At 40.1% G+C, this 13,144-nt stretch overlaps 2 protein-coding genes across 6 annotated transcripts in view; one reads left to right on the top strand and one right to left on the bottom strand.

Annotated features, from left to right (window-relative positions):
• Positions 1–452, bottom strand: part of baiap2l1a (BAR/IMD domain containing adaptor protein 2 like 1a) — a 30,450-nt gene extending 29,998 nt beyond the window's left edge. For 2 of the 3 annotated variants that reach the window (XM_061810880.1, XM_061810882.1), the window contains exon 1: positions 23–285. In XM_061810880.1, coding sequence (XP_061666864.1) covers positions 23–73 — 51 coding nt within the window. In that variant the 5' untranslated portion in view covers positions 74–285. The other variant, XM_061810881.1, reaches the window with a different exon arrangement.
• On the top strand, positions 272–8,365 carry tmem130 (transmembrane protein 130). Of its 3 annotated transcripts, XM_061810883.1 has the most exons (9): positions 272–356; positions 1,343–1,508; positions 1,570–1,640; positions 1,706–1,877; positions 1,974–2,119; positions 2,902–2,986; positions 3,057–3,259; positions 5,193–5,299; positions 7,975–8,365. In XM_061810883.1, exons 2-9 carry the CDS (start codon positions 1,501–1,503, stop codon positions 8,110–8,112), a joined length of 930 nt encoding a protein of 309 aa, XP_061666867.1. In that variant the 5' UTR covers positions 272–356; positions 1,343–1,500; the 3' UTR covers positions 8,113–8,365. The 3 variants fall into 3 exon arrangements, with proteins under 3 accessions (XP_061666867.1, XP_061666869.1, XP_061666868.1); XM_061810885.1 differs by lacking the exon at positions 1,570–1,640; XM_061810884.1 differs by lacking the exon at positions 272–356 and having other exon boundaries at positions 1,254–1,508.
• Positions 8,366–13,144: the final 4,779 nt, after the last annotated feature.

Genomic DNA, 13,144 nt, shown 5'->3' with positions numbered 1-13,144 from the left:
AACCCACTTGTTTTAGACTTACCTTATAAGTTAGCTCGGTGAGCTTGTTCACTTCCTGAGGACCCCCGGACATTATTGTTGGCTGGCGCGTGACTTCTCAAGACGAATGACAGTCAAAATTGACAAGAAAAGGAAAAAAAAAAAGCGTCAGTCAATAATAATAATAATAATAATAACAATCCAGATGTTCAGTCGCTTCAGTCGAGCCCGGAGCAGGAGAACTGCTCCCAGCATGCACTACTCGCAACGTGCACGCGTGTATACTGACAATCTGGCTTGTTGCACACTCACTCGCTCACTGCGTGGTTCAGGCTCGATGGGGCGGGGCTATGACGTCAGAGAAGTGCACTCAGCTGGTAAGTTGATTTTTAATGGCGCCTTCATTTACGAGAGTGATTCGTTGAATGCTCATGCTCGTGACTCAAATCACTCCACGTTCCCGAATTGAAAGGATTGGAAATGCCTCCCAAACCCCAAATCACTATTTTTTTTCATTTTTTTAATGAGTCAAATGGGACTTTCAACTATTTTAATGTATAAGAACATAAAGAAAGACCAAAATAAAACAATGTAAAACAAAAGTAATTTGTTACTAGACCTTGACTGAATATAATCGTCACAGTTTTAATTTGATTTCATTTTAGAATTTTCACCAAACATTTCCTACCCACCGAAACTACAGGAATATATTATTTCTTTGTTAGGAGCCTTGGTTAGAAATAAGCAATTTAGGTCAAATCCCTGCACGAAAATGGCAAGAAAACGCAACTTGAATTTTACTCCAGGATATGCATGCGAACAAGTTGTGGGCGGATGTGTGAAGCTCGCTTGCGCTATCTAGTGGCGGAATTGAAATGTTGGGAATTTCCAAATATGAAAAGGGGTGCTACCTGTGAATATTGTGAATGTTAATTTTTGTCGACCGTATTTTGTGAAAAATGAACTTATTATAGCGGGGTGATGCTCCGTTTCAGGTGGGGCAACGGCTAAAACTTTGCCATTACACATAATGAAACATTATTTTAGAGGGGGTGGGCTTTTTTGGGAATTTTTTAGACGGGCCACTACGTGGAATAAAATCTTCCTAATGATGTTATTCTTTACAATAAGGTTCTATTGTCACCGTGTGCTGGTTTTACAAACCCGTAGGTTTTAGCACCACCTTGTGGAATTATTCGGGGCACACACATTCACATTACAGTATTTCACGTTCTAATTTACTAAAAACATTTTTTTCAAACCACAAAGAAAAACATGAAACGGTCAGGGAGAAACTCCACATTCTGAAAAGAATACTGGGATCTGAAGCCCACGGCTCAAAAGTGGGTTGTTGTCCCTGCAGGGGCACATGACTGCAACTCATGGTGGCAATTTCAAGCCTTCATCCAGATGATGACGGGAATCTGAGAGGTCCTGTGCACGCATTTACTATTCCTCATCATCTGAATTGGATTCCAGTTTTTGGTCCTCACGAGGATCCGAGGGAAGGGACCAGAGAACATGGACAGGTACACTTCTATTCATCTTAGATTTTTCAGATAGTCGCTTAACTTGATTTTGTGTTTACAGAGCACTTTTGTTCCCTATTGTCTTTGTTTTCATGGGTGTGGCGGAGTCTCTAGCGCCTCTGACAGATTTAGGTACACTGATAATCAATTTCTATCTTTTCAGACATGCACCGATGACATTTAATCTTTCTTTTTAGAAAACATTTCCGGGAAGCTGTTTTTCTATCAAATGGATGGCAACGCCACCTATGCGAGAATCACTGGCGAGCTGGCTTCAGATCTCCCCACCGAGACTGTCTTTGAACTTTCTGATCCGGGACAAAATTACAGCACGGCCAAGTTCAGCTACACGTGGGATTTAGGGAACGGGTATGAGGATTTCTTTTCAAAATCCTTCTCGTTTTCAAAAGTTTGGAATTCTTTGCGATTACCGTTTTAATTTTTTCTTTTTTGTGGGGAATGCAGAGAGGTGATCCAGGGGACTGAGCCTCTTGTCCATTACCACTACGCCTTATCTGGAAACTACACACTTCGGTTGAAAATTGGAGTCAATATGACCCAATCCACACCTCCGTTGACTGAAATCTACTCCGAGGATGTACAAGTGCTTGGTTTGTAGTGTTAAAACACCAAATAGCATGTTTATTTGCAGAGATGGGGAAAAATACTCACAGTCTGTACTTAATGTAAATAGAAATCCATCCATCCGTCCATCCATTTTCTTCGCCACTTATCCTCACAAAGGGTCATGGGGAGTGCTGGAGCCTATCCCAGCTGTCAATGGGCCAGAGGAGGGGTACACCCTGAACTGGTTCCCAGCCAATCGCAGGACACGTGGGGACAAACAGCCGCACTCACAATCATACCTACAAGCAATTTAGAGTGTCCAATTAATGTTGCATGTTTTTGGGATGTGGGAGGAAACCGGAGTGCCCGGAGGAAACCCACGCAGCCACGGGGAGAACATGCAAACTCCACACAGGCGGGTCCGGGATTGAACCCAGGACCTCAGAACTGTGAGGCCAATGCAACCAGCTGACTCACCATGCCGCCTGTAGTAAAAAAAAAAGAAGAAAGGAAAAAAAAAAAATATATATATATATATTATATATATATATATATATATTACAAATACTGATTCAACTCTTTTAGGTAAACTCTTCATTACTTAATTCCTCTTCACACAAAAATGACTTCCATACTGCTCATACAGAGAAGAGAATGAATACTCAAGTACAGATACCTGAAAAATCTACCCAAGTACAGTAGTACATGATTTGCGCTTTTTTACTTCCCAGCAGTGCTTATTTATAGATTAAAAAGCAGAATATCCTAATTGTGTGTGAGGTCGTCCTATAATTTGGGGCTAACAAATGTACAACTTGATTTGTAGATGCCATTAAAAGCATTGAACTGAAGGGTCCTGCTGATTATGAGGTGTCTCAAACCACTGGCCTGGCTTTTCACGTGGATGGAAGGTAAGTTACATTTCGTGTCCCCATATTTTTATAATTTCAATGAAGAACCTGAATGATCGTTGCCTCTCAGTCCCCCCATGCAGGTGTGTTGGCGCTTCTTTCCCAAATGTGTGCCCGACACGACGGGGGGCTGCACGCTGACCACGCTGTACGAGAACTCCTTGCGGCTCAACCACACCTTCACCTCGGCCGGGGTTCATTGCCTGGATATCAGTGCCCGCAATGACATCAGCAAGCTGGAGACCTCCTTCAGTCTCTTCGTCAGGGAAAGCAGTGAGGCCCGATCTGACATACGCACCGATACACACACACCAAACCGCCGGGCGAGACCATCAGGAATCTTTTGCATAACAAAACACGCTGGGGGAAACTTACCTGAAAGAAAGGGATTAAATGGCAGAAAATGTCCCAAAGAGCACATTTTATGGTTACTTACTTTTATGTTCTGTGAGAAGAACCCAAAACTCCAGCAGAGATAAAACTCCGCTTTAAAGCACCGGTGTCAAACTCATTCTTGTCGCGGGTCACATTGTAGTTCAGGTTTCCCTCAGAGGACCGTTATGACTGTGAAACAATCAAAATCTTTAACCGGCTGATCATATTTGCAAATGAAATTAGTTTTGACTAGTTTTGGAATCAGAAATCAAGGGTAATTGGTTTTTCAACTCTTGTTGATTTTTGGTGACACAAAACTCCTTGCAATATCTCATCGTGATCATTTATGATCCGATTATTTTAAATTTTGGGACACATTTCAACAAAAATCATGGACGTTGATACACATGATTTGCCATTGCGGGCCACATAAAATCATGTGGTGGGCCGGATCTGGCCCCTGGTCTTTGAGTCTGACACCTGGGCTTTAAAGTAAATTAAAGCTAAGCAAATGTATTTATATAGTGAATTTCACACTGTAGGTAACTCAATGTGCTTTATGTGATTAAATGTCCTGTCATTATCCAAGCCACTTATCCTCACAAGGGTTGCGGGAAAGCAGGAGCCTATCCCAGCTAGCTTCAGGCGAAAGATGGACTGCACCCTGAACTGGTCGCCAGTCAGTTGCAGGGCAGATATTGACACCATCAATGAGCAGGAATCGATCTCATGCTGCCCGCACCAAAGGCAGGTATGTGTACCACTATACCATCAGTGACTTGTGTTTAAATGTGTTTGAAAAACAAAAACAAAAAACAGCTTATAAACATTTTAAACGGGGGGGGGGTTGATAAAAGTACAATTAACAGCTTACTGTGGAAGAAATTTTAAAAGCACTTTGCTTGTTACTAATTGAAAGTCATCTGTCAACAAATCCTTGCTGTGATTAAAATGGATAATTTGTAATTGATTGGATCATTACTGACATTAGAGACACTGATGGTGTAGTGGTACACATGCCTGCCTTTGGTGCGGGCAGCTTGGAATCGATCAGGTTGTAGTCCGCCTTTTGCCTGAAGCTAGCTGGGATGGGCTCCAGCTTTCCTGCAACCCTTGTGAGGATAAGCGGCTTGGATTATGACATGACATGAAAGTACGGCCATTAGTGGGCTATGCCAGTGTGGATTCGGTGTCCATCATTCTAGGAGATACTGCAATGAGTCGAACTACCACAGTCAAAAGTAGCTGCATAATATTTGAGATGTTTTGCAGTGTCATGGGATGTGGCAGACAAAACTTTCAAAGTGCTGTTCAGCTACGTTTGTTCCGCAGGCGGGGAGAGCCCAATGAAAATGAAGGAATGCAACCCTATCGGATCAGGCCTGCAACTGTTTGCTCTGCTGGATTGATTCCCCCTTGTTGCTATGTTACAATTATACCAAAGCATATCGTAACATTCTTTGAGGAAAATGAGTTATCACAACATTTAGCCATTGAACTCACTAATCAGTTCTCTAATTTACGGATGTTTTTTTTTAGTATTACCTACATTATACAGGCAAAAGTATTGAAAACCCCAACAGTTATGCTGACGGGAAGTCAAGATAGAATTCACTCCACTGGGAAAACTTTCCATTAAACTTTGAAGTATGCCTGTGGTTATTTTCATTTGGAGCTTTGACTCACAAACTATTCTTCTTCATTTCAATGTTGTTTGATTTAGTTCTTCTACAACAAACTTCCAAACATCCCCAAATGCTTCTCCCAAGTTGGAAGTGCTCAGTCGTCCCAGAATTTTTATTCTGACAATCTAAAATGATCTTCATTCCAGACACTGCCAACTTGCTCTTCATCCTGTCTTGCGCCGCGATCCTTGTGGCAACCTTCTCTTTCATCACTGTCATCGCCTGCCACCCGCGATATCACAAGAGATCTCAGGTAGAACGACGCAAAAAAAAAATGTTGCATGTGACAAAAGAAGTGATGCTAATGCTTGCCTATAAGAAAGCTGGAAAAAGGTCCATCCATCCACTTTCTTAGCCGCTTATCCTCACAAGGGTGGCGGGGTGCACTGGAGCCCATCCCAGCGGTCAACGGGCATGAGGCGGGTTACACCCTGAACTGGTTGCCAGCCAATTGACCCCTCCATACAGGGCACTTAACCACGCCTCCTGAAGTGACGTCACGCCACGTGCGCTGACGTAAGACAAACAGTAAAAATGGCAAATACAATACAATACATTCTGAACTGAGACAGACTCCATGCTTTTGATTTCATTCAAATCAACGATATATTATAGATTCTAAATACAATACATTCTTAACTGAGAGAGACGCCATGCTTCTGATTCCATTCAATCGTTCACACGTAGCGGTGTTATGCTAGCGGAGAACGTCTCATTCATTTATACGAGACGTGTATTAAAAATCAAATTTAGGCCATATCTTCGTGCAAACACAGTCTGGTTAAGGTTCGGCCGCAAGCCAGCAAGAAATCAATACGTTTGTGCAGTCCGATCATCGCTAAATATCGCTCAGCAAAGAATAAGTGTGTCAATCGTTCACACGTAGTGGTGTTATGCTAGCGGAGAACGTCTCATTCATTTATACGAGACATGTATTGAAAATCAAATTCAGGGCATACCTTCTTGCAAACATATCTGTTCCGGTTAATATTAAATGGATTTAGTTGATGATGCGGTCTTCCACAAAGTTTGATTCATCGAAGGCATTTTTCGTACTGGGTCTTCGGTTTTGGAAAGAGTACGAATCGAACTCCACCAACTAGCCTTTCAGGATACCTGTCGTCACTACTACAAAATCCGTGACTACACCTCTTAACCATATTTTTTGTTAAATAACCAAAATACGCGATAAAACGCTAACTGAACCTATACTGGACCATGCAATGTTGTCCGAGAAAATGGCGGGAGCAAAAACGGGCTTTGGTTTATGCAGATCTCTGGCCTCTGATTCGTCAGTGACGCGGATTGTGCAATATCCACGGAGGGGTCAATTGCAGGGCACATAGAGACAAACAGCCACACAAACTATCACACCCATGGGTAATTTAGAGTGTCCAATTAATGTTGCATGTTTTTGGGGTTGTGGGAAGAAAGCGGAGTGCCCAGAGAAAACCCCCGCAGAGACGGGGAGGATATGCAAACATGGAAAAAGGTCTACTGTCCGGAAATATTTGGTGAATTACTTTATGTTTATTTTTTGGGGTAACATTTTTCAGATCATGTTTAATTCAAACATGTATTCATTCATTTTCCTCATGAAATACTTGGTACATAAATACTATTAAATACTTTTTAAATAGTTTGTTTGTTGCAAATACTAAAATGAATAAAAGAGTAAAATAAACAATTGAATTTATATAAATTATAAAATATATTTTTCGTTTCACTTATTTACAGGCATATTTCATGCATAATATTAAAATTATTATCATTTGCTGTCGGCAGCATGGTGTTGCAACTGGTTAGAGCATTGCCCTCACAGTTCTGAGGACCGGGGTTCACATCCCGGCCCTGCCTGTGTGGAGTTTGCGTGTTCTCTCCATACCTGTGTGCGTTTTTTTCCGGACACTCCGGTTTCCTCCCACATCCCAAAAATATGCAACATTCATTGGAAACTCTAAATTGCCCCTCAGTGTGATTTTGAGTGTGACTGTTGTCTGTCTTTATGTGCCCTGTGATTGGCTTTTAACCAGTTCAGGGTGTACCCCGCCTCCTGCCCTATGATAGCTGGATTAGGGTCCAAGACTCACACGACCCTTGTGAGGATAAGCGACTCGGAAAATGAATGAATGGGTTATTTGTTCTTGTTGTTGTTTCTCAATGGTGAACGTGCTGTTAGGAAACATTATGACCACAAGAGGACAGGCTAGACTCAGAAACTGAGAGCAGCCATTGGACTGCATTGGACAGCTCACTAGACAGAATAGGATTGAAATGTCATCTCTCTGAAAGTTACAAATTTTTGGCACAGATATTGTATGGATCCCATTTGAACTGTACCTAACATGTCCACTAAGTACAAATACCCTCAAGCCTTTGGGTCAGGGTTGTCAAATTTGTTTTCATTGTGAGTCACCTCCTTGTTATGGTCACGCTAAAGGGGCTACTTGTACCGGTGAAACCATATGAATCACTGCCAAAAATCAGGCCACATGGCTGAATGCAACTGAAATAGACAAGCACGAACAAATTACTTGGCTCACAACCGTATACCCCATGATGTTCTTCTAGGAAAACAGCATTTTGAAAATCTCTCGGTGCACCGCCAAACAGAAATGCCACAAAAATATAAATATTTATATCATGCGCGTGTGGTGTACTTTATTTATTTAGTTCTTAGGCAAGGCATATCGCTAAAGGACAAGGCAGTTACACCTCGTCCCTTTGTTTTGTACAGGAACACTAATAAAGATCCAATCATATTGCATAATAGTCCTGTATTTGTGTCTTTATTTTTAAATTATGGATAAGTTTCATAGCTCACGTAAAATTACATGGGAGATCTGGCCTAGGACAATTTCCAATGGTGAAATACATGTTTTTGACATATTGTAATTGGCTGAGTTTTGAATTTGTGTCCGTTTGCAGATGGCAGTGTCCAGCAATGCTTTGTTCCTGAAGGGGCACACCGATGGCCACAGCAGAATTGTTTTAAACGTGCCCCACGGTGAAAGAGAAGAGAAAGAACCACTATGGGTACGGAATGCAACGTACTACTACTCTTAATCATTCTCATCTTTTCTTTTGTTCTTTTGGGGGAGGAATATAATTTCTTGCTTGGAAATTAATGCAAAACAGCACAGGTATTGTACAGACAACAAGAATTTACTTAGCAAAGTGCAATACTTGAAACGAGACAGTTGGTATAATTTGAGGGGGACAGGTGTACATATTTAAAAAAATCAGAGACAAGAAAAATATAAAACAGAGATCTGTCTCTGTTAGAGGAGTGAAATATCCATCTATCTATTTTTTTCCAAGCTGGTGGATGATAATGAACTGAAAACTCTGTTTTAAAAGATGTTGCAAACAAGAGTGACAAGTTAGTCAAAATTGTACTTAAAATTAGCAGTAAGACTAGATAATCTTCATAATTCTTTCTACTCCTACTGAACATGTACATTTGTGCATTTGTTTTGTTTATTGTCCCTTTTCTCTTATATAACCTATCTTGTGTTGATTAGCTATTGGATATACTATTTTCAATGAACGTAATAAACTGCAACAATAAGCAAGTTTGTCTAGTATTTTTGTGTCCCTTGATTGTATTCCTGCTGTTTTCTATGCTGTATGAATGAATCATTTAGTTCCATACAGTATGTTCGCAATGCTGCCAGGTCATATACCACGCGAATATTACATTATTTGTGTGACGTGACGACGATCAATTAGTGACCCACAGCGCTCAAGCTGAATGCCTCATGAATTATTAACTTTCAAAAAGGTCATTTTGCAGCACCGCATGTTAGTTTAAGCTCAGTGGGAAGTGATCAGTGACATATTTTTTTTTGCAAACGTTTTCTTTGTCTTTGTCTATTACTCGCAGAAGAAAAGAATAAAAGATCTATTCCTAGAAGTATTACTTCCAAATGTGTGAGTTTATTTGTGGAATTACTGATTATTGAACATTTGAGACATCAAGTTAATCTACTACAAGAAATGAATATTCGGCATAACAAGTAATATGACACTTATACAGGGAAAGTAAATGCTGTCACAGAAAAACATTTTTTTAAAGAGAGAAAAAAGGCATATTAATAATAAAGTGACATAAAATGTCACCTGAGGACTCTTCACCAGCTGTGGTGAAAAACGGTGGCGTTTTTCAAGTGTCTTTCAAATGACAGCTTGTCCCTGTACATTAATAACGGTGACATCTGTAATGAATGTGTCATGACCGAGACGCAGTCGGGGAGCTCTTGGTTGCTATGGTAATCTTTGACTTTGACCTCAACTTATGCTGAGTTTTAAATTTGGTGTATGTGTATGGTGGTGCATGTGAGGATTTGAATTTGCACCTCGCTGTTTATTTGATGTTGAATGTGAAAATGTTGATTATTACTGATTGAAAGTGTTGAAAAAAATACAGATATATGATTTATTTACCGTAAAACATAAGTCAATCATCAAAAATGAATATAACTGGAATTCCATTTCGATATCAAATGTCTGCAGGGCTTTCTCCCATTTTGGGGGATTCTCAAGCACCCCTAAAATGAACAGCAGTATCCCTAAGATAAATCCATCGATCCATTTTCTTAGTCGCTTAGCCGGGTTGCGGGGAGTGCTGGAGCCTATCCCAGCTGTCAGCGGGCACAAGGCAGCCAATCGCGGATACATTCAGACAAACACCCTCACTCACAATCACACCTAGGGGCAATTTAGAGTGACCAATTATTTTTGTTTGTTTTTGGGATGTGGGAGGAAACTGGAATCCCCGGAGGAAACCCATGCAGGCACGGGGAGAACATACAAACTCCACACAGGCGGGTCCGGGATTGAACCCAGAACCTCAGAACTGTGAGGCCAACACTTTCCAGCTGATCCACCGTGCCGGCCTCCCGATCAAGAATCCAATCCTCTTGTGTTATGGCTTAGCATTTAAATAACTTTAATCAGATTTGATGAATTAGTCACAGCCTACTAATTGTGTTATGCCTGTCCTTAATAAATCTGGGAATTAAATTGCATTATCAAATGGTGGGATTTATGTTGCCACGCCAGGATTTCAGAACCTCTAAACCAGGGGTGCCCAGACTTTTTTTACCCCAAGATCTACTTTTCAAGCAGCCAGCCTCTCGCGAACTACCGACGATGGGGTGGGGTTGGGGGGATGATGATACTCCCAAATTGTTTTAAGGATAATGTTTTGCTGCCTCCTATATTAAAAATACAGAGTTAGCTTTTATCTTATCCTGCACTTTCTACTTTGGCTTCAGACCAGATCTTTCCCACTCGGAAAAGAGAAAATCACATTCAGTTTAACCACTTTTTCTTCAATTATTGACATATTCCGACAGTCATTGCATCTTGAAACAACAGCATTTCTTTTTAAACTTTCTCCATTAATATCGAAAATAAACATAAGCAGCACATCTAGCTCGTCTTTGCTCTACGTTGCCCAGATTGTGTTGCTAACTCAAGCAGCAGTGGTGGATGCTGTCATAATAAAACACATTGATGGGCTGCGTAAGTACTGTAACATATTTAAGGGTGGGGTGGAGGTGTAAAGTAAACTAAGAAAAAGAGAGAGTGATGGAGGAGCGGTCGTTGTTAGATAAAGTTCCGTGTGCTGCCTAAAAGGAACCAGTGACTTCTTCTTTTCATTTTTTACAGTACGTATGTGAATTGTGCCATTAGATGTAACAACCAGTCATCCCTCACTCAATGACTCACATTGCAAAGTGCCACAAACTTAATAGCTGTATGTTATATTTTCATTTTGCAACGCAGAATATCTGCGAAGAGACTGCATCAGCGGTGCACAATTGCGCACGCACGCAGTTTAGAGGGAACATTGGCTGAGTGGCGTTTTTTTTTCTTTTTAGGACCTCGTCCTGCGATCGACCAAGACAGCCTCGCGATCAACGCATTGAGCAATCCTGCTCTAAACCTCTGATCCTCGAATCGCTCCAGCGAGTGGCCATTCTCGATGAAGTTTGAGAAGTCTTTGACAGACTCATCTCAAAATGTGTCTAGAAATAGAAAGAACAAGTACAGCATTTTCCACACTATAAGGCGCACCTAAGAGCCTTTAATTTTCTCAAAAGACAACAGTGCGCCTTATAATCCGGTACGCCTTATATATGGATCAATATTCAGTCGCAGCAGCTCTGGCATCTACGGTAAGCAGCTGCCGACTCCATTTGCCCCTATAGAAGAAGTAGCGCGTGGTGCATACTGGGATATAATAAAATAATATGGTGCGCCTTATAGGGCAGGAAATAAGTTAGCTACAGGACAAAATTGTCCATCAAAAGCACATTTGCAGTGAGATGTTGTTGTTGTTGTTGTGAGTACAATTTATTCTGATGCCACTGCTATGTATCCAAATTCATTATGTGAATGAAAAAAGTAGCATGAAGGCCAAACTAATTAAAGTATGTGCTAAACACCATCCCTCCATCAAACCATTCATCCATCCATCTGTCCATCAATCCTCATTAGGGTCTTTGCTGAGCTACAGCCTATTGCAGCTGACATTAAATTAGAGCTGGGGACTGATCATAAGTCACATAACAAACAAACATACATACTCATGTTGAATGTAATTTTTTTATAATAAATCAGACCATTCTTTAATACAATAAATTAGCATTAAATATCAATTTTTATTTTACACACATTTCTCAACACTCAACCAATTATTACATGATAATAATGAATAAATAATTTAAATAAAGAATATATAACTTTTTAATTAACAGGGTGGAAGGAAAACCCTCTTATAATGATCGTATAGGTAACAGTTTTTTGTATGAACACTTGACAAATGACAAGAAAAGAGGCAATCAATATTATACATGATGAAAGATGTTTTTCTTTCTTTATCAACCAACCAAGTAATAAGACTTTGAAACTGTTATTTTATCAGAACATTATTTCATTTACTGTATTCTTGATACATACAAAAACAACAAATACTGTCCTAAATAAATTTTTCTGTTTGACATAAATGGTCTGTGAGTGATTCAAGTGGCCAGAAAGAGTCCGAGGATGAACGTCTGCCATGTCACCATCGACCTTTTGACCTCTCCCTCTGTTAAGCGTTGCTAATGCCACCCACACCACCTGTTGTTGTCCTGAAGCCAAGCCAGCTCAGTGAAAAGATCCCACTGAGCTTACGTTATAGACTACTTATGTCACACCCACGTCCCTTATCGTACCTGACAGTTACCACTAACAGGGCCGCAGATGACTTTAAACTTGTGTCCGTATGCCATGTGCTTAAATGAATACAGTTCCGATCAGATTGCCGTCTTTTCTTAGATCGTTATTAAAATATCGATAATAGCAACAACGAAAAAAAAGTTGGGGTTGCAAGTAAAAAAATTCCTGTAGTAAAAAATGATATGTACGTATTACCACCTACAATTAAGGATTGGCAAAAAATTACATTTAAAACAAAAACAACCTACACATTAATAATTCCCAAAAATACATTTTGTCAAATTTGGGCAACATTTTTCATATTTACAGCTGAAACCTAAATAGATAATTTGATTCCACTGCTGTTAGTAAATACCTGGACTCACTGTCTTTAAAAGCCAAAGACCAAGTCCAAAGCCTTGGTGTTCTGATAGAGTCCCATATGACATTGAACAGTCATATCAAATCAATTACTAAAACTGCCTTTTACCATCTGAAGAAAATATCCAGAGTGAAGGCTTTCATGTGTCAAGTTGACCAGGAGAAGCTCATCCATGCTTTTATCTCAAGTAGACTTGACTATTGAAATGGTCTTCTGAATGGACTCCCCAAAAATAGCATTAAAGAGCTGCAGCTTGGATTCTGACCAGAAACTCTTGGCTATTATGCTACACACATATGGAATGAGTTGCCAACAAAAGGTATTGTCAGCCCCAAGTGTGAATATTTTAATAATAAAATCCAGGTTAAAACTCTTCTTATTTGTCATGCTTTTTAGAATATTTCAATTTTTCTTTTTCTTCCACTGTAAGCTATTTGATTGTAGTTTTACTCATTTTCTTCCTCTGTTTTAGATGTTTATAAGCTGATTTTTATGCGTTTTTTATTT

The sequence above is a fragment of the Syngnathoides biaculeatus genome, chromosome 22 (genome assembly GCF_019802595.1).
Source record: "Syngnathoides biaculeatus isolate LvHL_M chromosome 22, ASM1980259v1, whole genome shotgun sequence".
NCBI lineage: Eukaryota > Metazoa > Chordata > Actinopteri > Syngnathiformes > Syngnathidae > Syngnathoides > Syngnathoides biaculeatus.
Note: the sequence above shows the minus strand (reverse complement) of the source record. Positions and strands in the feature narration are given on the sequence as shown.

Bases quoted from the DNA above. Each gene is read 5' to 3' on its own strand.
- tmem130 (XM_061810883.1), top strand. The intron at 2,987-3,056 runs GTAAGTTACATT...GTTGCCTCTCAG, and splicing joins GCTTTTCACGTGGATGGAAG to TCCCCCCATGCAGGTGTGTT. The intron at 3,260-5,192 runs GTGAGGCCCGAT...TCTTCATTCCAG, and splicing joins TCTCTTCGTCAGGGAAAGCA to ACACTGCCAACTTGCTCTTC.